The 26,913-nt window shown below is 37.4% G+C and overlaps 2 protein-coding genes across 2 annotated transcripts in view; one reads left to right on the top strand and one right to left on the bottom strand.

The window, feature by feature from the left end:
* The window catches only part of LOC143257770 (major facilitator superfamily domain-containing protein 4A-like), an 82,466-nt gene that overhangs the window by 22,587 nt on the left and 32,966 nt on the right, over positions 1 to 26,913 (bottom strand). Inside the window, 3 exon segments of the mRNA XM_076516803.1 lie at positions 259 to 471; positions 2,128 to 2,213; positions 2,216 to 2,322. Of these exon segments, the coding sequence (XP_076372918.1) occupies positions 259 to 471; positions 2,128 to 2,213; positions 2,216 to 2,322 (406 nt within the window).
* On the top strand, positions 21,490 to 25,292 carry LOC143254909 (uncharacterized). The gene is made up of 3 exons (XM_076509820.1): positions 21,490 to 21,498; positions 22,791 to 22,911; positions 24,943 to 25,292. The coding sequence occupies exons 1-3, from the start codon at positions 21,490 to 21,492 to the stop codon at positions 25,290 to 25,292; spliced, it is 480 nt and encodes a 159-aa protein (XP_076365935.1).

The following is a 26,913-nucleotide window of genomic DNA, read 5'->3' as shown; positions in this document are numbered from 1 at the left end:
AGACAACCATACGTCTTACACGTCAGTATACATGTTACACCAATCTATAGACGTTTAGACAACCATACGTCTTACACGTCAGTATACATGTTACACCAATCTATAGACGTTTAGACAACCATACGTCTTACACGTCAGTATACATGTTACACCAATCTATAGACGTTTAGACAACCATACGTCTCACACGTCATTGTACATGGTAATTAATTTAGATGGGTAACCTAGCTTTCCCTTTCATTAGTGAGAAATGTTTACCATCAACAGTGCCATGATCCAGAAAGCGAAGTCTATATGTGTCTTTTTCTGGGCTTCTGCCAATGTGGCGGCAGGTAGTGTGGTATTCTCTCCGTATTCGTCTACTGGCTGTGTGGTGTTGTCTATGAACGGAGAACAGTCTTCATTCAAGACGAACGGCTGTGCAATCATGGGGCTCACGAAAGCTCCGACGCCATAGAAAAAATGTAGCGCCTAGAAGAGAAACGTAACGTAGATTGACAAGTGATGCTATATAATAATAATACTATATAAAAACGTAGATTGACAAGTGATGCTATATAATAATAATACTATATAAAAAGAAATCGATTAGTGTCACAATAACTGTCAAGATTATAATAAATATTAAATATAACTAGAACCTTATAAGAAGTTTAGTACGTGTGAAATTTAGAGTTGCATTGTCCATTTACATAATTTAACCATATATATACACATACCATACATACACATAAGAATTATGTTGTCAACCATGACACACATGATAGAGAGCATGACAACACTGTAGATGTATCCTGGTGTTAGGAACCGAAAGTGATATACGTGATACAGGTCACAACATGACAACACTGTAGATGTATCCTGGTGTTAGGAACCGAAAGTGATATACGTGATACAGGTCACAACATGACAACACTGTAGATGTATCCTGGTGTTAGGAACCGAAAGTGATATACGTGATACAGGTCACTATATATTGATATTTTCTAAACTTGTTCTCATAATTGGTTGAGTTCTTTCAACAGTAGCTGATATATATATTTATTATCGGATTTCTAAATAGCAAACGAATGTTTTGTTATCATTTAAGACAATATTGAGAGTTATGAAGGGTCACATTATGAAGGGTCACGACACATCCTTGTATTTATGAAGGGTCACATTATGAAGAGTCATGACACATCCTTGTATTTATGAAGGGTCACATTATGAAGGGTCACGACACATCCTTGTATTTATGAAGGGTCATGACACATCCTTGTATTTATGAAGGGTCACGACACATCCTTGTATTTATGAAGGGTCACGACACATCCTTGTATTTATGAAGGGTCATGACACATCCTTGTATTTATGAAGGGCCACGACACATCCTTGTATTTACTGCATTATTTACGTGACATTTCACTTCAGTCCAGTTCTTATTTCATGAAATATTAAAAAGAAATTTAGCTTCTTTCAAATGTTAGAATAACATAACACACTTATGTTATTGTAGACTGCTATCGCCTGCCTGAAGAAACGTAAAATCACACTCGATAGGGTTATTTACAAACATAGAAATTAGTTTCCTATTAACCCACCAGATGACAAGATTGTAGTACGACTGTAAGAAAACTACATTTAAATATTAGCAGGAACCATTTCGCAGTGAAACAGTGGGGGTTTTCCCCCTGCCATCAGTATCCCCTCCAAGTGTTAAGAAACTTTTATTGAAAGTTCTCTTCACTCCGAGCTGGCGAATTGTAACAAAAATAAATTGTTAGCATAACTTTAAAAGGCTTTCAGTCTTACTCATCTGGACTTAAGAACGTGACCAGGTTCGAACTTGTGGTCCCAGAGAATAAATGTCTTCTTTCCATTAATCCTTATAAAGTAAACGATTGCTGGAAACATATTTGGACTTTATTAAATTTCAATACTTTATTTTTATAAGTCAGAGCAGATAATAAATAACTTTTTACAATCTAACACATAAAAGCTTTTTTCATACAAATGAAATTTTCTAAAACTTGAAGGAGAGTATTTCCCTAGCGTATTTTGAACTCGTATAAAATGCCGCTTTCCTTACACCTCCGCTCACCATCCACGCAAATCGCTGGGAACGAGAATATAAGAAATATTTACCTGAAGAAACGGCGAGACTTCCTTCCCGTAGATGCGGATCATGGAAACGTTGGCTACTGTGTCGATAGCACCCATAAAAAACCCATAACAGCTAACACAATAGCCAACATCCAGAGGACTTGGCAGAAAGGAATTATTGCCATGGTAATGGTCATCATTGTTATTCCAACAAGCAGCATCAGGTTCGTCGTGAATCTGTTTGGATATAGAAAGTTAATATAACTACTCAGCTATTACTGTTATCTGTTATTCTTCTGAAATACCTGCATTTTTCAATGAGGAAGTTGCTACATTTGTAGAATAGATGTGTATTTGAACATAGAAACGGTTATAGTTCCGGAATAAATACATGTTTGAATAAAGAAGCGGTTACGTGAATAGAAAAACTGTCTTCCCCCCAGTAGTTCAGCGGTACGTCTGCGGACTTACAACGCTAAAAACCGGGTTTCGATACCCGTGGTGGGCAGAGCACAGATAGCCCATTTTGTAGCTTTGTGCTTAATTCAAAACAATAGAAAAACTTCATACTTGAAAAAGGAAGCGGTTATAAGCTAACTGAATAAGGAAGTGGTTACACTTTCAAAATAGCTATATAACCCTGTTTAACCCTTATTTTATTTCATAATAACCTAGACTATAATTCACCCTCAGTGCCTTTGTTTACCCTTTGACCCAGTACACTCAAATAAAATTAACAAACCCTAGAAGGTGGAAGATTTGATTACAACGTTGATGTCTACTTATTACACAAGCTCATCGGAATATAGTAGTTACAATAATAATATATCTTCCAGTGTAACAACTTCACTGAAACTATTGTGATATTTAATTTACACAACAAAAGGTGAGAAGAAGTGTTTCCAGACATTGTATATTTTCTTCTGTTTATTATATAGTACTACAATTTGAGTCGGGTGAAGCAAAGTTATTGTTTTGTCTGGATTGTGAGTCCAAGGATTTAAGGTTGGATAAAACACAGTCCGCAGAGCCGTGATATTCAAATACCAGTATTCTTTGATACAACTGTAGCACAACAGGTGGCGGTGAGTTCTACACGATAGCTGCCTTTTCTGTAGTTTGTCATTCCAAAAGCACAAACGACAACTGTAGACAACCATCGTGTACCCACGTGTGAAATTTCTAAGTACAACAGTTATCATACAGCTGTAATAAAAATTGTTAATAGAAGCTTAACCGTATGAAATAAATACCACAAAATTAAACTACAATTTGACATGTATGATGTTGTTTGTGATTAAACACAAAGCTATATAATGGGCTATCAAAACCTGGTTTCTGGCAGTAACATTTTGCGAACATAGCGCTGTGTTCATGGAGGTGGCCAAGAATGGAAGTGTAATAGGTACTATGCTATATTAACGTAGTAACGTGTCAATAGCTTGATATCTACGATAATAAATAGTGAAACTCGACGTAATTAGCTTCTCGTCTTAACTTTAAACAGTTTTGTATAAAACAGAACATCCTAGTTCTTAGTTAAGTGTTTCCAAGTGAAATATTACATAGCTAAAACCCTTTGTGGTTTTTTTCTCGGTTTTATCAATATTTTTATTAAAGTTGCAATCTGAGATCGACTAACGTAACCAAAGAGACCACTAACAACCATTTCAACCGGCTTGGCGCCAATTCGTCGCTTGGCGGTACGTTTCATTGCATGAGATCAGCTATGACAAATTGGTCGAGTCGCCACGAACAGCCGAGAAAGCACTCTCGACAATAGTGAATGCACTGTTACATGTGATGTAACAACGTAAAATGAGAACATCACAAAAAGGAAAGGGGCCGTATATAAATGTCAGAGCATAAAACAAATCCCCCCGTGAGTTCTAAAACGTACAGTACTTATTTTACATGTCTTAGAACAATCATTTTATATGTCGTAAAAACACACAAGTGGCTCCACCTGGAGGACTTTTATGCAGGAAGCTGTGACGTTGCTGATGTTAAACCACATGATATAAATATATATAGCGTGATTTTATCAAATTAGTCGCGACCCGCGAAATATTAACGAAAGTTTTCATGTCTTCCGATGAGATGTTTCTATCACTTCCGCGCGCACTATTTAAGCTACGACTTCTTCTGGGCATTACGTGTTAGATCGATGAATTCCGGTTTGTTCAAAATAATTCTATGCGTTCAGGCAAGCAACCTAACATAGATGTAACTCTTCTTAATAAAACTACAAGTAATGTAGCCAGTAAGGAAAATAATCGGTTTTATAATACAGTACGGATTATGAAACAGTTATGAGCGTTCAGTTTTACAAGTTCAGAACGATGATGAATAAACCCACAGTAAATAAGGTGTTCACAGTAGTCTATGAAACGAACCAAAACTAAATTATTGCTAAGTGAAATAAATGTAAATTTATAATGTAAGCAAACGTAGCTGCTTCTAAACACCTTTCAATATTTGGCTGCTTAGCAACTCGTAACTAAAATAAAAACATCGGAAAATATATGTAACGTTCTTAAAACGAAATATTTCAAATAATTATATGTAATATCTAATATTAGTTATATGTAATATCCAATATTAATCTCAAAATTAAGTTTTTTTAAGGTTTGGTTTCTTTGTTACTGAGAACAAAGCTATGCGATCTGTATTGCGCTCACCACGAGTATCGAAACCTGATTTTTATCGATATCCAGGTCACAACTAAATGTTGCATCAAGTTAGAACTAAACTTTAGTTTTATAGAGAAGAGATTTATCTTTAGGATCATAAAAGTAGACTGTTTAACTTCTCGTCCAGTCTGGTGTTTCGGTAAGCAATACACTCTTGTAGAGTCAATGTTGCTATAGGAACAAATTATCTTTCATCCAATCAAAAACATTTTCATGGAGCGATAGACACGTCTGTTCTTGTACAGTCGATGTTGCTATAGAAACACAGATCTGGGTTGATAGTTATATGAGAGTACGTTGAATTAAATATCGCAGTTGTTCGAGCTACATTCAGTTTAAGCAATATCTTCTGATATATTGTGATGACACGACAGCGCTAAAACATGGCATTGTGACGACACAACAGCGTTGAAACATGACATTGTGACGACACGACAGTGTTAAAATACGGTATTATTTTACGACACCACTGTAGTAAAAGATAATATTGTGATGAGATATGATTATATATTGTGACTATATTGTGACATCACGACTATATTAAAACATAACACTTTGACGATACCAATGTATTAAAATGTAATATTGTGGCTACACTAGTGTATTAAAACAATATCGTGACGACGTGATTGTAATGAAACATAAGATATGTATTTATACATTATAAATTAAATACTTCTGTATAAAGGCCTGCAACACCGAAAGTAAACTAAATAAAAGCAACTTTCGCTGTATTAAAACCATCCGCCTACTGTTAATAATAATATGTGAGCGAAAATTAAACCGGGACTGGAGATTAAACCTGCGACCACTGGCTAACAGGGTAAGTGTTATTTCTTAAGTACAAGATTAAACAGTAACACAGTATGGTGACCATATTCACAGAGTGAGGACTTAAGAGCGAAATTTTAACACATCCACTAGATATCATGAGAACATGTGTACTTCACACCATGAGAACACATCCACTAGATATCATGTGAACATGTGTACTTCACACCATGAGAACACATCCACTAGATATCATGTGAACATGTGTACCTCACACCATGAGAACACATCCACTAGATATCATGTGAACATGCGTACTTCACACCATGAGAACACATCCACCAGATATCATGTGAACATGTGTACTTCACACCATGAGAACACATCCACCAGATATCATGTGAACATGTGTACTTCACACCATGAGAACACATCCACCAGATATCATGTGAACATGTGTACTTCACACCATGAAAACACATTCACCAGATATCATGTGAACATGTGTACTTCACACCATGAGAACACATCCACTAGATATCATGTGAACATGTGTACCTCACACCATGAGAACACATCCACCAGATATCATGTGAACATGTGTACTTCACACCATGAGAACACATCCACCAGATATCATGTGAACATGTGTACTTCACACCATGAGAACACATCCACCAGATATCATGTGAACATGTCTACCTACCATCAACCACACTCAGAGGTTAATATTTTCCTGTTTTTTTCTCACCAAGACAGCCTGTCTCTTACATAACCACATACGATATAATAGACTCTGACAATTTAAGATTTCATGTATTGTTTCTTTTCTGTTGAACCTTCTTCACAGTTCCAGTTCCAACAATGGTCACGTGAAATTTTCGACGACCAATCAATGAAAACGGGTTTTCTCGGGTTCTCCCTTCACAGTTTAGCAGTTGGTTCGACACAGTACAACAGCCACTCTCATGTCTTCCATTCCACTGTTCGTTCACACATTTATTGTTTTTTCCCTTACATATGCGTTTGTGTTTATATCTATTTATATATGCGCTAATACATATAATGTACTTTATACATTTTTATGTCCTATTGTACGTTTAAAGTCTCAATATTTCATGTTCATCTTCTGCTGTAAGTTCAGGTCTCATTATATAGCGTTCATGTTCTGTTACAGGTTTAAAGTCTAAATATTTCATGTTCATGTGTACATTTAACGTTTCATTATGTCATATTACGTCATATTCTATTGTAAGTTGAACGTCACGTTTTTCTAAACTCTGACAAATATTTATTATGACTACAGACTTTCACCAACAGTCACAGTTATTTTAAAAATTCCAGTAACTTAATTAGATATGAATAACCTTGAATTGTGATATAATATTACTGGTCTAACGTGGCGGAATGTTGTATTATGCGTAGTCTAAACGGCCGTGACTGCTGTAAAGATGTGAACACATCGAGGTAATTCTGTTGTGTAGAATAATAGGATACTGAGGCTAAAAATCAGGATTTATTAATTTAGAAAAGTTGCTATGGAAAATAAATATAATTGAACTGTTTTACATATTTAAAACCAAGGTGAGGAAATGGAATTTTACAAATACGATCTGGAATTAGAAGAATAATTGAAAAATATCAAAAAATAAAACAATTACTTAAGCATGAATTAGATCGGCTCACCTACTAATTAAGTAAAGAGAGAGAATGTGTTCAAAGTGACGGGTTACACCTGAACCAACAGTAATTCAAGCTACAGTATTCTAAATTCATTTAGATATGAGTAGCTCTCGGCTGTCTCATCTCATAAATCACCTACGTTTTAGAAACTCTAGAAAGTTACGATTTTACTCAATAGATGTCGCATGTTGTACAGTTTTAGGTTTTTATAATTTTCATAAAATGTGTCTTTGCAACGTAAAATATCGATTACAAGTGAGAAGATATTTTGACGTCAAATTTTCAACTTTATCCAATTTTTCATTGAGATATATCAGAGTTTTTACCCTTTTTTATATATCACAATTTTAACATCTGTCAGTGTTTTTGTCAGTATAGATATTGGGACACTTTTGTCATCCTTGTAAATATATACAAATATATTGTTCATTGAAAAATTATATCATGTTAAAGAAAAAGAAACGTTATAGTTTACTTTAAGGAGACAACAAGCGGAAAACGGCTGCCCAACTATAAACATTATCTTAAAGGTAAAGCTTTATCATGTGTAGTTTCACTGGAAATTCTTGAAAAAGCCATTTCGAAATTTTCCCCCTCAAGACATTTATAAATTTTAAAAAATCACTTTGTTACTCTGTTGTTAACACTGAGCGTACAACTAGATTACTGCATGAGTTTAAAGCTACGTTTTAATTTGGATAAAGACTAGCAAGGTATACAAAATACATATATCTTATGTTGTAATCTTTGGTTAAGCCTAGCAAGGTATACAAAATACATATATCTTATGTTGTAATCTTTGGTTAAGCCTAGCAAGGTATACAAAATACATATATCTTGTGTTGTAATCTTTGGTTAAGCCTAAAAGTTTATGAAGCTAAAAATCGGGCTAGAATACTCATAGTGGGCACAACGCAAATAGCTCATTGTGTAGATTTATATTTACTAACAAACTAAACATGGTATTCTCAGTCTTTCCATAAAATTCGAGGACACAGCTGGGTGAGGTGGGCTAAATGGCAGAGCTTGGTAAGGTGGGGCTAAACTATAAATATTTTTAATGTATGTACTTATGATTGTACACGGGTATGGCCTGTCAATTAGATACTTGACTCGTAATCTGAGGGTCGCGGGTTCGAATCCCCATTACACCAAACATGCTCGCCCTTTCAGCCATGGCGACGTTATAATGTGATGGTAAATTGCACTATCCGTTGGTATAAGAGTAGCTCAAGAGTTGGCGGTGGGTGGTGATGACTAGCTGCCTTCCCTCTAGTCTTACACTGCTAAATTAGGGACGGCTAACGCAGATAGCCCTCATGTAGCATTGTGCAAAATGCATCAAACATTCATTACCTTCAATGTATCCAGTATTTGTAGTTACACTAGTTCAAGATTCAATCTCATTAAATTTTCAAATATTTTATGTTAGTCCTAAAAAGGGCCTGTTGCCCCAAATACTGTTCTGTTGTTTCCAAAATAATCATTCCGCAGGGCTCAGCGTTAAATGTGAGAATTTATAACGCTAAATATCGGACTTCGATACCCGTGGTAGGCACACCAAAAAAAACAACAGCATGTGTAGCTCTGCTCATAGAGACAAGTAAATAAAATAATTTTATTTTCTCAGCTTGTCTGTTTTAGTGAACATAAAGTAACGTCTGTTTCTTTTGTACGTGAAAAGCGACCTATCACGTAACGTCTAATATCTATTTGACGTGTTTCTGAAACACGTGACAAAGTAACTTGTGTTTTCGTAGTTTTCCCGCCCCCAACATTTCAAAAAGCTACAAAAAACGCCTTTTCATCCTGTTTACGAATTACGCTGAATCCGATACTATAGTTAAATACAGAATGTTTCATTTTTAACTTCAATTTTATCAACCTTAATTCCAGATATATAACGGAACAGTTGCGAACCAGGAACGTATATATGCGGGTGGCTGGCCTAACCAGTTTCGTTTGTTTTGAATTTTGCGCAAAGCATTACAAGGGTTATATCCGATAATAGTGAAAAACAAGATGGCAGATAGTTATCACCACACAGCTGATACAGCGAACATGTTTGGTGAGGTAGAGGTTCGATTCCGTGGAATGTAATGTACAGGTTTAAAAGAAACAATTTAAATACCAAGTAAGTAACTTGTAGTTATACATGCCATGATAGAGTGGTCAAGACAGAGCCTGAGTGGACCCACCGTTTCGAAAGGCCTTAAGGTATTTTCACTCGATAGAAAATGGCGTATATTTTTCTCTGTTTTTTTCTTGATTATCAAAATTGTCCTCACAATTGTCTAAGTACTAGAATAAATTAGAAATTACTTTGTCGCATAATGGTTTATCGTACTCGTAAAGAATGCCATGTTATTCAGTGTTAAGTAATGTAATATCGTACACATTGATTCTAACATACAAAATATATTATGTTATTGTTTAAACATGACCCAACATCTCAGTAACATAATATAGATTGTGTGTCATTGTTTAAACATGACCCAACATCTCAGTAACATAATATAGATTGTGTGTCATTGTTTAAACATGACCCAACATCTCAGTAACATAATATAGATTGTATGTCATTGTTTAAACATGAACCAACATCTCAGTAACATAATATAGATTGTATGTCATTGTTTAAACATGACCCAACATCTCAGTAACATAATATAGATTGTATGTCATTGTTTAAACATGACCCAAAATCTCATCTATACTCCAATATTACTGAAACACAATCTAACATACAATCTATATTATGTTATTGTTTAGACATGATCCAACATCTCATCCATACCCCAATATTACTGAAACACGATCTATATTATATTATTGTTTAGACATGGCCCAGCATCACAGGCTATATCCCACTATTACTGAAACCCAATCTAACATACAATCTATATTATGTTATTGTTTAGACATGATCCAACATCTCATCCATTCCCCAATATTACTGAAACACGATCTATATTATATTATTGTTTAGACATGACCCAGCATCACAGGCTATATCCCACTATTACTGAAACCCAATCTAATATACAATCTATATTATGTTATTGTTTAGACATGATCCAACATCTCATCCATACCCCAATATTACTGAAACACGATCTATATTATATTATTGTTTAGACATGGCCCAGCATCACAGGCTATATCCCACTATTACTGAAACCCAATCTAACATACAATCTATATTATGTTATTGTTTAGACATGATCCAACATCTCATCCATACCCCAATATTACTGAAACACGATCTATATTATATTATTGTTTAGACATGGCCCAGCATCACAGGCTATATCCCACTATTACTGAAACCCAATCTAACATACAATCTATATTATGTTATTGTTTAGACATGATCCAACATCTCATCCATACCCCAATATTACTGAAACACGATCTATATTATATTATTGTTTAGACATGGCCCAGCATCACAGGCTATACCCCAATATTACTTAAACCCAATCTAACATACAATCTATATTATGTTATTGTTTAGATTGGTGAGTATATTGATATATATTATATAACTACTACAGTGAGTATTATACGATTGTTATTTTTGTTTTATATATAGTTGAATCACTGATATGTTACAGCTGCTACGGTACGGTTGGTACAGCAGAGTAAGTATTATACAGTTGTTACAATAAGTTGTGTACGATTTGTCAGTTGGAAATAGAACAGTTTCTATGATACGTTTGGTTCTAAAAATTGTTTCGTTTTAAGGCGTTATAAATTAAACTATAAATGTATATAAACGACCCTTATCTCTATGTTTGTTCTGTTAAAATACACACACAGCTTCAGGAGCCTCATGGGGGTCGTTGTTTAGTTCATGTTTCATTTCATTAATCTAATGCTTTTATAACAAAGGTGTAACTTTGTATTCAACCTGGGTTTCCATTTATGGAGTAACCTTTCACTGTATCAAATATTAATCTTCGTAAGAAAATGTCACGTGGAGGAAAACCATATACGTACTTTAAACAATGACGTCACTAGAAAACGTCCTCACGATAGCCTATCGACTAATGGTTCTTAAACGTATTTTAGTGTCACTATTCCTGTTTCCAAATAGCCATTGTTAACTTCAGCAGAAAGCAACACGTTCGACTACGTTTCTTTCTTGGTTTACTCAATAAAGGTTTGTGTTTCTTGACTTACACTATCAGTCTTCATCTTACGGTTCCCATGGAAACAACACTTTTCTAATAACACTAACAGTATTATATATTTTCCCTCCGGTAAAGTCGGTAGTTTAGCGGATATTGGTTACTTGTGTAACTATACATAAAAATATAAACATATCTATATTTCATGAACCTTTGTTTGTCATACACAAACTTGTTTTACAAAGGATATTTACAAACTTCAAATACCTTTTCTCACCAAACGTTAAAAAGTTTTTTAACTAACTGAATAATTTACTTCGTGAACAATGGTAACGTAGTTTGTAGTATTTTTGTTACAGCGACATTTGGCAAGTGTAATCTTCACATTTTAAATAATATTTATATTTCTACTACACCTATAAATTATTATTATTATTCCATGTTTTGGACTAGTAGGTTCAACAAAGATCTCTTACCCCTTCCATAAACTGTCATTTTGTTTACTTTGTTATTGAATAATAACATTGTTAGAATGTTGTATAACTCACAATATGTAAAATGTTGTTTACCATCTTCTATAACCTCTCTTAATTTATCGGGATTTTGATCTTTATAGACCAGGGATGGTCAGATTCAATAAGACCTCCTTGTCTAGTCAGAAGTTAGGTTTAAGAACAGGTGAATGATACAACAGGAAGGTCACACGTAATTACTCTCCCCCTTTTAGGATAATGTCCGTGTAGGTATCGGCAGATACGTTCTTATGTTGTGAATACTGTCGCTTATGATCGTTATTACAACGTTTTCATTGGACGAACAGTCCGGTACACGAATACACAGACAAGACATTTTAATCGTCCTAAACTTGCGGCCAGGCATAGCCAGGTGGGTTAAGGCGTGCGACTCGTAATGTGAGAGTCGCGGGTTCGCATCTCGGTCGCACCAAACATGCTCGCCCTTTCAGCCATGGGAGCGTTATAATGTGACGGTCAATCCCACTATTCGTTGGTAAAAGAGTAGCCCAACAGTTGGCGGTGAGTGGTGATGACTAGCTGCCTTCCCTCTAGTCTTACACTGTTAAATTAGGGACGGCTAGCACAGATACCGCCTCAGTAGTTTTTCGCGAAATTCAAAATAACAATAACAATCGTCCTAAACTTACACAAGAACAGTTTACCAAAAAAAATCATTTTTAAAAGTTTCTTAAGTCTAAACGTATAGTAAATGTTATGGTATAGTATTATGGGGCCTTATTAAACTTCTATTTCAAAAAATATTTATTAACGGGGAAGAGGCACTTAGGCCTACTTCTTACCTTGTCATGTCAACTTCTTAAACCTAACCACTCTTTTGGCAGTTTCTCTCAAAGTAAATTAGAGAATCATGCAAGAGTCTATTGGCGATGAGTTATATGTTTCCGTTATTGAGCATAAGTTTCAACGAACGAACTCTAAATTCTCCAGTAATTATACAGTTCTATATTTACTGTAATTTATTTATATGTTTAGGTGTTAAGTTTCTCCATACTGTACATGCGTGTTCAATCATGTCTATCATATATTTATATGGTATTCTCTGGTGATGTACCATTTATTTTTGTCAGGTAGACGTCTTCCAGGTTTTGTGTGTTTTCAAATTTTTGTTACTGCATTATTTGCGTGTTTTTCTCACGGTGGCATTGGGTCAAAGGTTAAGCTTAGAAATTTGGGCAAAGTTATCTTTACAAGTAATCCATAGTAGCGTATTTAGGTAGGGACTACAGATGACTCATCTTGTAGTTCTACTTTCAGTCAGCTGTTCTTACATTGTTATGATTAACTAAACACCACCAGATACTGGTGACATCTTGTAGTCCTACCTTCAGTCAGTTAATCCTACATTGTTATGATGAACTAAACACCACCAGACACTGGTGACATCTTGTACTCCTACCTTCAGTCAGTTGTTCTTACATTGTTATGATGAACTAAACGCCACCAGACACTGGTGACATCTTGTAGTCCTACCTTCAGTCAGTTGTTCTTACATTGTTATGATGAACTAAACACCACCAGACACTGGTGACATCTTGTAGTCCTACCTTCAGTCAGTTGTTCTTACATTGTTATAATTAACTGAACACCACCAGACACTGGTGACATCTTGTAGTTCTACCTTCAGTCAGTTGTTCTTACATTGTTATGATGAACTAAACACCACCAGACACTGGTGACATCTTGTAGTCCTACCTTCAGTCAGTTGTTCTTACATTGTTATAATTAACTAAACACCACCAGACACTGGTGACATCTTGTAGTTCTACCTTCAGTCAGTTGTTCTTACATTGTTATGATGAACTAAACACCACCAGGCACTGGTGACATCTTGTAGTTCTATCTTCAGTCAGTTGTTCTTACATTGTTATAATTAACTAAACACCACCAGACACTGGTGACATCTTGTAGTTCTATCTTCAGTCAGTTGTTCTTACATTGTTATAATTAACTAAACATCACCAGACACTGGTGACATCTTGTAGTTCTACCTTCAGTCAGTTGTTCTTACATTATTATAATTAACTAAACACCACCAGACACTGGTGATATTTTGTAGAGTACCTTCAGTCAGTTGTTCTTACATTGTTATGATGAACTAAACACCACAAGACACTGGTGACATCTTGTAGTCCTACCTTCAGTCAGTTGTTCTTACATTGTTATGATGAACTAAACGCCACCAGACACTGGTGACATCTTGTAGTCCTACCTTCAGTCAGTTGTTCTTACATTGTTATGATGAACTAAACACCACCAGACACTGGTGACATCTTGTAGTCCTACCTTCAGTCAGTTGTTCTTACATTGTTATAATTAACTGAACACCACCAGACACTGGTGACATCTTGTAGTTCTACCTTCAGTCAGTTGTTCTTGCATTGTTATGATGAACTAAACACCACCAGACACTGGTGACATCTTGTAGTCCTACCTTCAGTCAGTTATTCTTACATTGTTATAATTAACTGAACACCACCAGACACTGGTGACATCTTGTAGTTCTACCTTCAGTCAATTGTTCTTACATTGTTATGATGAACTAAACACCACCAGGCACTGGTGACATCTTGTAGTTCTATCTTCAGTCAGTTGTTCTTACATTTTTATAATTAACTAAACACCACCAGACACTGGTGACATCTTGTAGTTCTATCTTCAGTCAGTTGTTCTTACATTGTTATAATTAATTAAACATCACCAGACACTGGTGACATCTTGTAGTTCTACCTTCAGTCAGTTGTTCTTACATTGTTATGATGAACTGAACACCACCAGACACTGGTGACATCTTGTAGTTCTACCTTCAGTCAGTTGTTCTTACATTATTATAATTAACTAAACACCACCAGACACTGGTGACATTTTGTAGAGTACCTTCAGTCAGTTGTTCTTACATTGTTATAATTAACTAAACACCACCAGACACTGGTGACATTTTGTAGTCCTACCTTCAGTCAATTGTTCTTACATTATTATGATTAACTAAACACCACCAGACACTGGTGACATCTTGTAGTTTTATCTTCAGTCAGTTGTTCTTACATTGTTATAATTAACTAAACACCACCAGACGCTGGTGACATCTTGTAGTTCTATCTTCAGTCAGTTGTTCTTACATTGTTATAATTAACTAAACACCACCAGACACTGGTGACATTTTGTAGTCCTACCTTCAGTCAGTCGTTCTTACATTATTATGATTAACTAAACACCCCCAGACACTAGTGTCATGCTGTGACACTATGTACACATACTCTTAGCGATGTATAATAATATTAGAAAGTCAGTACAATGTTTGGTAATAGCTAAAGTGACCACGAGGATTTGATAATAAATTGCAATATTTTGTACTATGTGTAGCAACAGTAGATTTGAGACAAATTCAATGTTCACCAAAGATATTCCAAGAATCGCTTCTTGATTATAATGAAAAAATTAAGAGAATGGACGTTTGTAACACACACACGTCCTCTTTAGTTGATGGTTGTTACAATGCATGTGTGTCCTCTAGCCCTGCATAGCTCTACAGTCAGTGGAACAGCGTCATGTATATTGATCAGTTTGAGTTAATCTTGCTGTTTTTAAGGCACGTGTAAAGCAGGATTGCATGAAGCATATGTTTATAGAAACGATCCGTGACAATCTGTCTCGGTTGTTAATTCAGACATTTGTGACACATTCATTTAGTTGAGTAAATGTATATTAAGTAGGGCCAACACTAGTCACTGTAAGTTTTCGTATCGATTTCTATTTGCATCAAGGGAAGGACTGTTTACAGAGACTTCGTGGCGATGCAAAACAGTTGAACTTTTTCAAAAGTACGGGTCGTATTCCTTTATCAAGGTATTAATCTGGTTTTATTTTTGTCTTTCTGTACGACTATTCCTGGTGTATGACAGTATTGTCTGTTTTGAAAATTCTAAATCCTCGATCTGAACAAATCTTTATCGTCTTAACATATAGATATTTAACTAGTTGTTACATTCCTTTCCCAAAAGCGATCAGTTTTTGGTTGGATAACACAACCCACGTAACGCGAAACAATGTCAAAATGTAGTACTGATACATTCTGCTCCACATCTACTTTATATTGGGCGTGTTTCTCACGTTATTTCAGGATTTCAATATTCAAATTTGTTTGAATATAACAAAACGGGCCTGAGAAAAGTGTAACAAAAATTAAACCAAGTTACTTTACTACAAACATAAGTGAAGGATGAATATTATAATTTAAAGGATGGAAGTCTCACAGAAATATATGGTTAAAAGATCTTATGCTAAACAATGAGCTGTTCATTTTAAAATTAAAAGCAAGTTCCTTAAATTGTAATGTTTCTACTGAAACATATAAAATGTCTGAAGTTTTGTCTTTTGTTTTAAAATACATCAACAATGGTTCTAAAGTTGGTGCCCAGTTTCGTTTCTGATCTAGTAATATAACCTAGAAAATTACCTCCACAGAAAATGGGCTGAGGCGAACGACGAGAGAAAAAAGTTGGAAGTCATCATTAATCATGGGAAGTTGTCTTCACAACGTTATGTGTCAGTAATTGGCACGGAGCGAAAATGCATGTTGAGAATACGCATCGTGCGAAACAAGGATATAACATTAGACTAGCATTAGAGTTTGTTTGTTTGAAGTTAAACGCAGAATGGGCTATCTGTGCTCTGCCCACCACAGGTATCGAAATCCGGTATCTAACGTTGTAAGTTCGTAGACATGCAGCTGTGTTACTGAGGGGTGGGATAGCATTAAAGAGATTCATAGTGAAAACAAAAAGAAAAACACCCAATAACCAAACTTAGGTCTAACAGGAAAACACACACAATAACCAAACTTAGGTCTAACAGAATGTGATAGAGAAACAGGAAAACACACACAATAAACAAACTTAGGTTTAACAGAATGTGATAGAGAAACAGGAAAACACACACAATAACCAAACTTAGGTCTAACAGAATGTGATAGAGAAACAGGAAAACACACACAATAACCAAACTTAGGTCTAACAGAATGTGATAGAGAAACAGGAAAACACACACAATAACCAAACTTAGATCTAACAGAATATGATAGAGAAACACGGGTGGTTAGAATCAGCTATCCAGAATGGACAATTGTTTATCTTCAAAGAAGAGACTGGAAGAAGAGACTCAACGTCATGATGAGAATCATGTCTAAATTTGTAACAGCAAGCACCAGCGGAATCCCTTAGCCTGAAGTGAACTAACTCCTTCAGTTCCATAGCAGCAAGTGTCAACAACTAAAGAGAACTAACTCCTCCAGTTCCATAGCAGCGTCAACAACTGAAGAGAACTGACTCCTCCAGTTCCATAGCAGCAAGTGTCAACAACTAAAGAGAGCTAACTCCTCCATTTTCATAGCAGCAAGTGTCAATAACTAATGAGAACTAACTCCTCTATTTCCATAGCAGCAAGTGTCAACAACTATAGAGAACTAACTCCTCCGGTTCCATAGCAGCAAGTGTCGACAACTGAAGAGAACTAACTCCTCCAGTTCCATAGCAGCAAGTGTGAACAACTAAAGAGAGCTAACTCCTCTAGTTCCATAACAGCAAGTGTCAACAACTGAAGAGAACTGACTCCTCCAGTTCCATAGCAGCAAGTGTCGACAACTGAAGAGAACTGACTCCTCCAGTTCCATAGCAACAAGTGTCAACAACTAAAGAGAGCTAACTCCTCCAGTTCCATAGCAGCAAGTGACTACCATAAACTAGTTACTTGTTCCCACACATATGACTACCATAAACTAGTTACTTGTTCCCACACATATGACTACCATAAACTAGTTACTTGTTCCCACACATATGACTACCATAAACTAGTTACTTGTTCCCACACATATGACTACCATAAACTAGTGACTTGTTCCCACACATATGACTACCATAAACTAGTTACTTGTTCCCACACATGACTACCATAAAATAGTTACTTGTTCTCACACATATGACTACCATAAACTAGTTACTTGTTCCCACACATATGACTACCATAAACTAGTAACTTGTTCCCACACATATGACTACCATAAACGTATTGCTACGTATGGAGCAAGATTTGGTTATCCACGCGACTTCACAGACAAGTATTTAGTATTAACTGTATAAACATTATCATAATAGCTAGATGTACAACTGTTTCAGTATGTTTAGTTTGAAACATGATAAACAGATGTACAACTGTTTCAGTATGTTTAGTTTGAAACATGATAAACAGATGTACAACTGTTTCAGTATGTTTAGTTTGAAACATGATAAACAGATGTACAACTGTTTCAGTATGTTTAGTTTGAAACATGATAGACAGATGTACAACTGTTTCAGTATGTTTAGTTTGAAACATGATAAACAGATGTATAACTGTTTCAGTATGTTTAGTTTGAAACATGATAGACAGATGTACAACTGTTTCAGTATGTTTAGTTTGAAACATGATAGACAGATGTACAACTGTTTCAGTATGTTTAGTTTGAAACATGATAAACAGATGTACAACTGTTTCAGTATGTTTAGTTTGAAACATGATGGACAGATGTACAACTGTTTCAGTATGTTTAGTTTGAAACATGATAAACAGATGTACAACTGTTTCAGTATGTTTAGTTTGAAACATGATAGACAGATGTACAACTGTTTCAGTATGTTTAGTTTGAAACATGATAAACATGTATAACTGTTTCAGTATGTTTAGTTTGAAACATGATAAACAGATGTACAACTGTTTCAGTATGTTTAGTTTGAAACATGATAGACAGATGTACAACTGTTTCAGTATGTTTAGTTTGAAACATGATAGACAGATGTACAACTGTTTCAGTATGTTTAGTTTGAAACATGATAGACAGATGTACAACTGTTTCAGTATGTTCAGTTTGAAACATGATAAACAGATGTACAACTGTTTCAGTATGTTTAGTTTGAAACATGATAAACAGATGTACAACTGTTTCAGTATGTTCAGTTTGAAACATGATAAACAGATGTACAACTGTTTCAGTATGTTTAGTTTGAAACATGATAAACAGATGTACAACTGTTTCAGTATGTTTAGTTTGAAACATGATAGACAGATGTACAACTGTTTCAGTATGTTTAGTTTGAAACATGACAGACAGATGTACAACTGTTTCAGTATGTTCAGTTTGAAACATGATAGACAGATGTACAACTGTTTCAGTATGTTTAGTTTGAAACATGATAGACAGATGTACAACTGTTTCAGTATGTTTAGTTTGAAACATGATAAACAGATGTACAACTGTTTCAGTATGTTTAGTTTGAAACATGATAGACAGATGTACAACTGTTTCAGTATGTTTAGTTTGAAACATGATAGACAGATGTACAACTGTTTCAGTATGTTTAGTTTGAAACATGATAGACAGATGTACAACTGTTTCAGTATGTTTAGTTTGAAACATGATAAACAGATGTACAACTGTTTCAGTATGTTTAGTTTGAAACATGATAGACAGATGTACAACTGTTTCAGTATGTTTAGTTTGAAACATGATAAACAGATGTACAACTGTTTCAGTATGTTTAGTTTGAAACATGATAGACAGATGTACAACTCGGTCTAATCGTTGTACACAAACCTTAGGTAACGGCAATTAGATAGTGAATGTACAAATACTACGAAAAATATATGAAAAACCTAAAGAGGGCATACAATGCACTAGCTTTTCACAAATCATCCTGTTTCCTTACTGTTTATCAATACAAAGCTACAGAATATTGTTACAAATGTGATTTTCCTCACATTTCCATAAAGTTGTTTCATTCCCTTCTGACCTGGAGTTTTACACAAATTTATGCGTCAATGTTTATGTTGGAACTTTATGCAGATATCTTTGCAGAGTTGTGGGTTTTTCATCAACCTTCTTAGCGTTAATGTATCGGTTGAGCCACATTTGTTGGATGGTTGAAATCCTTGTCCATATGGAAAATGAATCCATCTCTAATCAGTCGTGATGTTACCTGTACTTGTTGGCGTATTTGCATGAGACGTAAATACCATTGCCACCATGTTTCACTATAAACGGACTCGTCGAACCCTTCACATATTTTCACCGAACAATCTAAACGTAGTTGGATTCATGTGTTTAAAAAACACATGTTTTCAGCTTTGCTCATCCTACTGTTTGTGGTGCATTGCCAATTTGAATCTTTTGGTTTGTTACATCTTATCGTAATTTTCGAACTACTACACTTTCATCAAGACCTCTTCGTGCTAAGGTTTATCTTCTTGTAGTAAATAACCACATTTGTATTTTTACAGCAAGACACTCGAACGTCGTCTAATTTACCCAGAAACAGCTCGTTTATTAAGAGTTTCTGTTTTATACCAGTTCTAACTACTAACTGTGACAGTTTCAATTAAGGTCTTCCTCAAACATGGACACTTGTGTAAGCTCTCGCTAAAACATACACTTTTATCGCAGTTTTCCCGGTAAGTATCTAATTAACAGCTAAAAACATATGTATATATTTATTAATTCAGTCATTAATGGAGCCACACTACTGTTACTTGCCATAGTATAGCTCTCTGTAGACTTTATATTGTTGTGATAGTTTCTGATTGGCCAGAAAAATCAATTATAGTCATCCAAATACGACTGTTCTCTGATGCAACTTATTTAAACACGTTACACTATGATGTTCCAGTAATATTGGTCTTTTAAACAATTCTTCTCACTATTTCTATAATTGAAGAAAATTGTATACAATACTGTTAACTGTTTCCAAAACTGTACATCTATACAAGTGTAGGTTATTTATGAGAATCACAGTATCAATCCCTCTAACAGATAGTGAATGTCATTAGATATTCACCACCAAACAAGTCATCCCAGTAAGATAGCTACAGTGAGTCACCACCAAACAAGTCATCCCAGTAGGATAGCTACAGTGAGTCACCACCAAACAAGTCATCCCAGTAAGATAGCTACAGTGAGTCACCACCAAACAAGTCATCCCAGTAGGATAGCTACAGTGAGTCACCACCAAACAAGTCATCCCAGTAAGATAGCTACAGTGAGTCACCACCAAACAAGTCATCCCAGTAAGATAGCTACAGTGAGTCACCACCAAACAAGTCATCCCAGTAAGATAGCTACAGTGAGTCACCAACAAACAAGTCATCCCAGTAAGATAGCTACAGTGAGTCACCAACAAACAAGTCATCCCAGTAGGATAGCTACAGTGAGTCACCACCAAACAAGTGATCCCAGTAAGATAGCTACAGTGAGTCACCACCAAACAAGTAAGTATAGCTACAGTGAGTCACCACCAAACAAGTGATCCCAGTAAGATAGCTACAGTGAGTCACCACCAAACAAGTCATCCCAGTAAGATAGCTACAGTGAGTCACCACCAAACAAGTCATACCAGTAAGACAGCTACAGTGAGTCACCACCAAACAAGTCATCCCAGTAAGACAGCTACAGTGAGTCACCACCAAACAAGTCATCCCAGTAAGATAGCTACAGTGAGTCACCACCAAACAAGTCATCCCAGTAAGATAGCTACAGTGAGTCAACACCACACAAGTCATCCCAGTAAGATGGCTACAGTGAGTCACCACCAAACAAGTCATCCCAGTAAGACAGCTACAATGAGTCACCACCAAACAAGTCATCCCAGTAAGATAGCTACAGTGAGTCACCACCAAACAAGTCATCCCAGTAAGATAGCTACAGTGAGTCACCACCAAACAAGTCATCCCAGTAAGATAGCTACAGTGAGTAACCACCAAACAAGTCTTCCCAGTAAGATAGCTACAGTGAGTCACCACCAAACAAGTGATCATGGTAAGACAGCTACAGTGAGTCACCACCAAACAAGTCATCCCAGTAAGACAGCTACAGTGAGTCACCACCAAACAAGTCATCCCACTAAGATACCTACAGTGAGTCACCACCAAACAAGTCATCCCAGTAAGATAGCTACAGTGAGTCACCACCAAACAAGTCATCCCAGTAAGATAGCTACAGTGAGTCACCACCAGACAAGTCATCCCAGTAAGATAGCTACAGTGAGTCACCACCAAACAAGTCATCCCAGTAAGATAGCTACAGTGAGTCACCACCAACAAGTCATCCCAGTACGACAGCTACAGTGAGTCACCACCAAACAAGTCATCCCAGTAAAACAGCTACAGTGAGTCACCACCAAACAAGTCATCCCAGTAAGATAGCTACAGTGAGTCACCACCAAACAAGTCATCCCAGTAAGACAGCTCCAGTGAGTCACCACCAAACAAGTCTTCCCAGTAAGATAGCTACAGTGAGTCACCACCAAACAAGTCATCCCAGTGAGATAGCTACAGTGAGTCACCACCAAACAAGTCTTCCCAGTAAGATAGCTACAGTGAGTCACCACCAAACAAGTGATCATGGTAAGACAGCTACAGTGAGTCACCACCAAACAAGTGATCCCAGTAAGACAGCTACAGTGAGTCACCACCAAACAAGTCATCCCAGTAAGATAGCTACAGTGAGTCACCACCAAACAAGTCATCCCAGTAAGATAGCTACAGTGAGTCACCACCAACCAAGTCATCCCAGTACGACAGCTACAGTGAGTCACCACCAAACAAGTCATCCCAGTAAGACAGCTACAGTGAGTCACCAACAAACAAGTCATCCCAGTAAGATAGCTACAGTGAGTCACCACCAAACAAGTCATCCCAGTAAGACAGCTCCAGTGATTCACCACCAAACAAGTCTTCCCAGTAAGATAGCTACAGTGAGTCACCACCAAACAAGTCATCCCAGTAAGATAGCTACAGTGAGTCACCACCAAACAAGTCTTCCCAGTAAGATAGCTACAGTGAGTCACCACCAAACAAGTGATCATGGTAAGACAGCTACAGTGAGTCACCACCAAACAAGTGATCCCAGTAAGACAGCTACAGTGAGTCACCACCAAACAAGTCATCCCAGTAAGACAGCTACAGTGAGTCACCACCAAACAAGTCATCCCAGTAAGATAGCTACAGTGAGTCACCAACAAACAAGTCATCCCATTAAGATAGCTACAGTGAGTCACCACCAAACAAGTCATCCCAGTAAGATAGCTACAGTGAGTCACCACCAGACAAGTCATCCCAGTAAGATACCTACAGTGAGTCACCACCAAACAAGTCATCCCAGTAAGATAGCTACAGTGAGTCACCACCAAACAAGTGATCCCAGTAAGACAGCTACAGTGAGTCACCACCAAACAAGTCATCCCAGTAAGATAGCTACAGTGAGTCACCACCAAACAAGTCATCCCAGTAAGATAGCTACAGTGAGTCACCACCAAACACGTCATCCCAGTAAGATAGCTACAGTGAGTCGCCATCAGACAAGTCATCCCAGTAAGATACCTACATTGAGTCACCACCAAACAAGTCATCCCAGTAAGATAGCTACAGTGAGTCACCACCAAACACGTCATCCCAGTAAGATAGCTACAGTGAGTCACCACCAAACAAGTCATCCCAGTGAGATAGCTACAGTGAGTCACCACCAAACAAGTCATTCCAGTAAGATAGCTCCAGTGATTCACCATCAAACAAGTCATCCCAGTAAGATAGCTCCAGTGAGTCACCATCAAACAAGTCATCCCAGTAAGACAGCTACAGTGAGTCACAACCAAACAAGTGATCCCAGTAAGACAGCTACAGTGAGTCACCACCAAACAAGTGATCCCAGTAAGACAGCTACAGTGAGTCACCACCAAACAAGTCATCCCAGTAAGATAGCTACAGTGAGTCACCACCAAACAAGTCATCCCAGTAAGATAGCTACAGTGAGTCACCACCAAACACGTCATCCCAGTAAGACAGCTACAGTGAGTTACCACCAAACAAGTCATCCCAGTAAGATAGCTGCAGTGGGTCACCACCAAACAAGTCATCCCAGTAAGATGGCTACAGTGAGTCACCACCAAACACGTCATCCCAGTAAGATAGCTACAGTGAGTCACCACCAAACAAGTCATCCCAGTGAGATAGCTACAGTGAGTCACCACCAAACAAGTCATTCCAGTAAGATAGCTCCAGTGATTCACCATCAAACAAGTCATCCCAGTAAGATAGCTCCAGTGAGTCACCATCAAACAAGTCATCCCAGTAAGATAGCTACAGTGAGTCACCACCAAACAAGTCATTCCAGTAAGATAGCTCCAGTGATTCACCATCAAACAAGTCATCCCAGTAAGATAGCTCCAGTGAGTCACCATCAAACAAGTCATCCCAGTAAGATAGCTACAGTGAGTCACCACCAAACAAGTCATCCCAGTAAGATAGCTACAGTGAATCACCACCAAACAAGTCATCCCAGTAAGATAGCTACAGTGAGTCACCACCAAACAAGTCATCCCAGTGAGATAGCTACAGTGAGTCACCACCAAACAAGTCATCCCAGTAAGATAGCTACAGTGAGTCACCACCAAACAAGTCATCCCAGTAAGATAGCTACAGTGAGTCACCACCAAACAAGTCTTCCCAGTAAGATAGCTACAGTGAGTCACCACCAAACAAGTGATCATGGTAAGACAGCTACAGTGAGTCACAACCAAACAAGTGATCCCAGTAAGACAGCTACAGTGAGTCACCACCAAACAAGTGATCCCAGTAAGACAGCTACAGTGAGTCACCACCAAACAAGTCATCCCAGTAAGATAGCTACAGTGAGTCACCACCAAACAAGTCATCCCACTAAGACAGCTACAGTGAGTCGCCATCAGACAAGTCATCCCAGTAAGATACCTACATTGAGTCACCACCAAACAAGTCATCCCAGTAAGATAGCTACAGTGAGTCACCACCAACCAAGTCATCCCAGTACGACAGCTACAGTGAGTCACCACCAAACAAGTCATCCCAGTAAGACAGCTACAGTGAGTCACCACCAAACAAGTCATCCCAGTAAGACAGCTACAGTGAGTCACCACCAAACAAGTCTTCCCAGTAAGATAGCTACAGTGAGTCACCACCAAACAAGTCATCCCAGTAAGACAGCTACAGTGAGTCACCACCAAACAAGTCTTCCCAGTATAATAGCTACAGTGAGTCACCACCAAACAAGTCATCCCAGTAAGACAGCTACAGTGAGTCACCACCAAACAAGTCTTCCCAGTAAGATAGCTACAGTGAGTCACCACCAAACAAGTCATCCCAGTAAGACAGCTACAGTGAGTCACCACCAAACAAGTCTTCCCAGTATAATAGCTACAGTGAGTCACCACCAAACAAGTCATCCCAGTAAGACAGCTACAGTGAGTCACCACCAAACAAGTGATCCCAGTAAGACAGCTACAGTGAGTCACCACCAAACAAGTGATCCCAGTAAGACAGCTACAGTGAGTCACCATTAAACAAGTCATCCCAGTAAGATAGCTACAGTGAGTCACCACCACACAAGTCATCCCAGTAAGATAGCTACAGTGAGTCACCACCAAACAAGTCATCCCAGTAAGACAGCTACAGTGAGTAACCACCAAACACGTCATCCCAGTAAGACAGCTACAGTGAGTTACCACCAAACAAGTCATCCCAGTAAGATAGCTGCAGTGGGTCACCACCAAACAAGTCATCCCAGTAAGATAGCTACAGTGAGTCACCACCAAACAAGTCATCCCAGTAAGATGGCTACAGTGAGTCACCACCAAACACGTCATCCCAGTAAGATAGCTACAGTGAGTCACCACCAAACAAGTCATCCCAGTGAGATAGCTACAGTGAGTCACCACCAAACAAGTCATTCCAGTAAGATAGCTCCAGTGATTCACCATCAAACAAGTCATCCCAGTAAGATAGCTCCAGTGAGTCACCATCAAACAAGCCATCCCAGTAAGATAGCTACAGTGAGTCACCACCAAACAAGTCATCCCAGTAAGATAGCTACAGTGAGTCACCACCAAACAAGTCATCCCAGTAAGATAGCTACAGTGAGTCACCACCAAACAAGTCATCCCAGTGAGATAGCTACAGTGAGTCACCACCAAACAAGTCATCCCAGTGAGATAGCTACAGTGAGTCACCACCAAACAAGTCATCCCAGTGAGTTAGCTACAGTGAGTCACCACCAAACAAGTCATCCCAGTAAGATAGCTCCAGTGAGTCACCATCAAACAAGTCATCCCAGTAAGATAGCTACAGTGAGTCACCACCAAACAAGTCATCCCAGTAAGATAGCTACAGTGAGTCACCACCAAACAAGTCATCCCAGTAAGATAGCTACAGTGAGTCACCACCAAACAAGTCATCCCAGTAAGATAGCTGCAGTGAGTCACCACCAAACAAGTCATCCCAGTGAGATAGCTACAGTGAGTCACCACCAAACAAGTCATCCCAGTAAGATAGCTCCAGTGAGTCACCATCAAACAAGTCATCCCAGTAAGATAGCTACAGTGAGTCACCACCAAACAAGTCATCCCAGTAAGATAGCTACAGTGAGTCACCGCCAAACAAGTCATCCCAGTAAGATAGCTACAGTGAGTCACCACCAAACAAGTCATCCCAGTAAGATAGCTGCAGTGAGTCACCACCAAACACGTCATCCCAGTAAGATAGCTACAGTGAGTCACCACCAAACAAGTCATCCCAGTAAGATAGCTACAGTGAGTCACCACCAAACAAGTCATCCCAGTGAGATAGCTACACTACGTGCAACACTCGCGAACAACAAAAATCAGTTTATTTGCATATAAATGAACATAAATTATACATTTATATTTAAATGTTATCGTTCTTTCGTGTTTTTAAGTTTATTAGTAAACATAAAAATACATGTACAAAGTATTAGGTGAAATAGTAAATTGAGTCATATTTTGCCAAAGGACGTGAACTTTGAAAATTCATGAAACACCATATTTTATTTAATGAAATAGGTATAAAGGCCTAGGGCCTGGCATGGCCAAGTACGTTAAGGGATTCGACTCGTAATCCGAGGGGCGTGCATTCGAATCCCGCTCGCATCAAACATGCTCGCCCTCT

The sequence above is a fragment of the Tachypleus tridentatus genome, chromosome 7 (genome assembly GCF_004210375.1).
Source record: "Tachypleus tridentatus isolate NWPU-2018 chromosome 7, ASM421037v1, whole genome shotgun sequence".
In the NCBI taxonomy this organism is placed as follows: Eukaryota; Metazoa; Arthropoda; class Merostomata; order Xiphosura; family Limulidae; genus Tachypleus; species Tachypleus tridentatus.
The sequence above is the reverse complement of the archived record's forward strand: the minus strand, read 5'-3'. Positions and strand labels throughout refer to the sequence as shown.

Excerpts from the sequence above, each read along its gene's own strand:
- LOC143254909 (XM_076509820.1), top strand. Across the intron at positions 22,912-24,942 it reads CCACCAAACAAGTCATCCCA|TGAGTCACCACCAAACAAGT; the intron begins GTAAGATAGCTA and ends AGACAGCTACAG.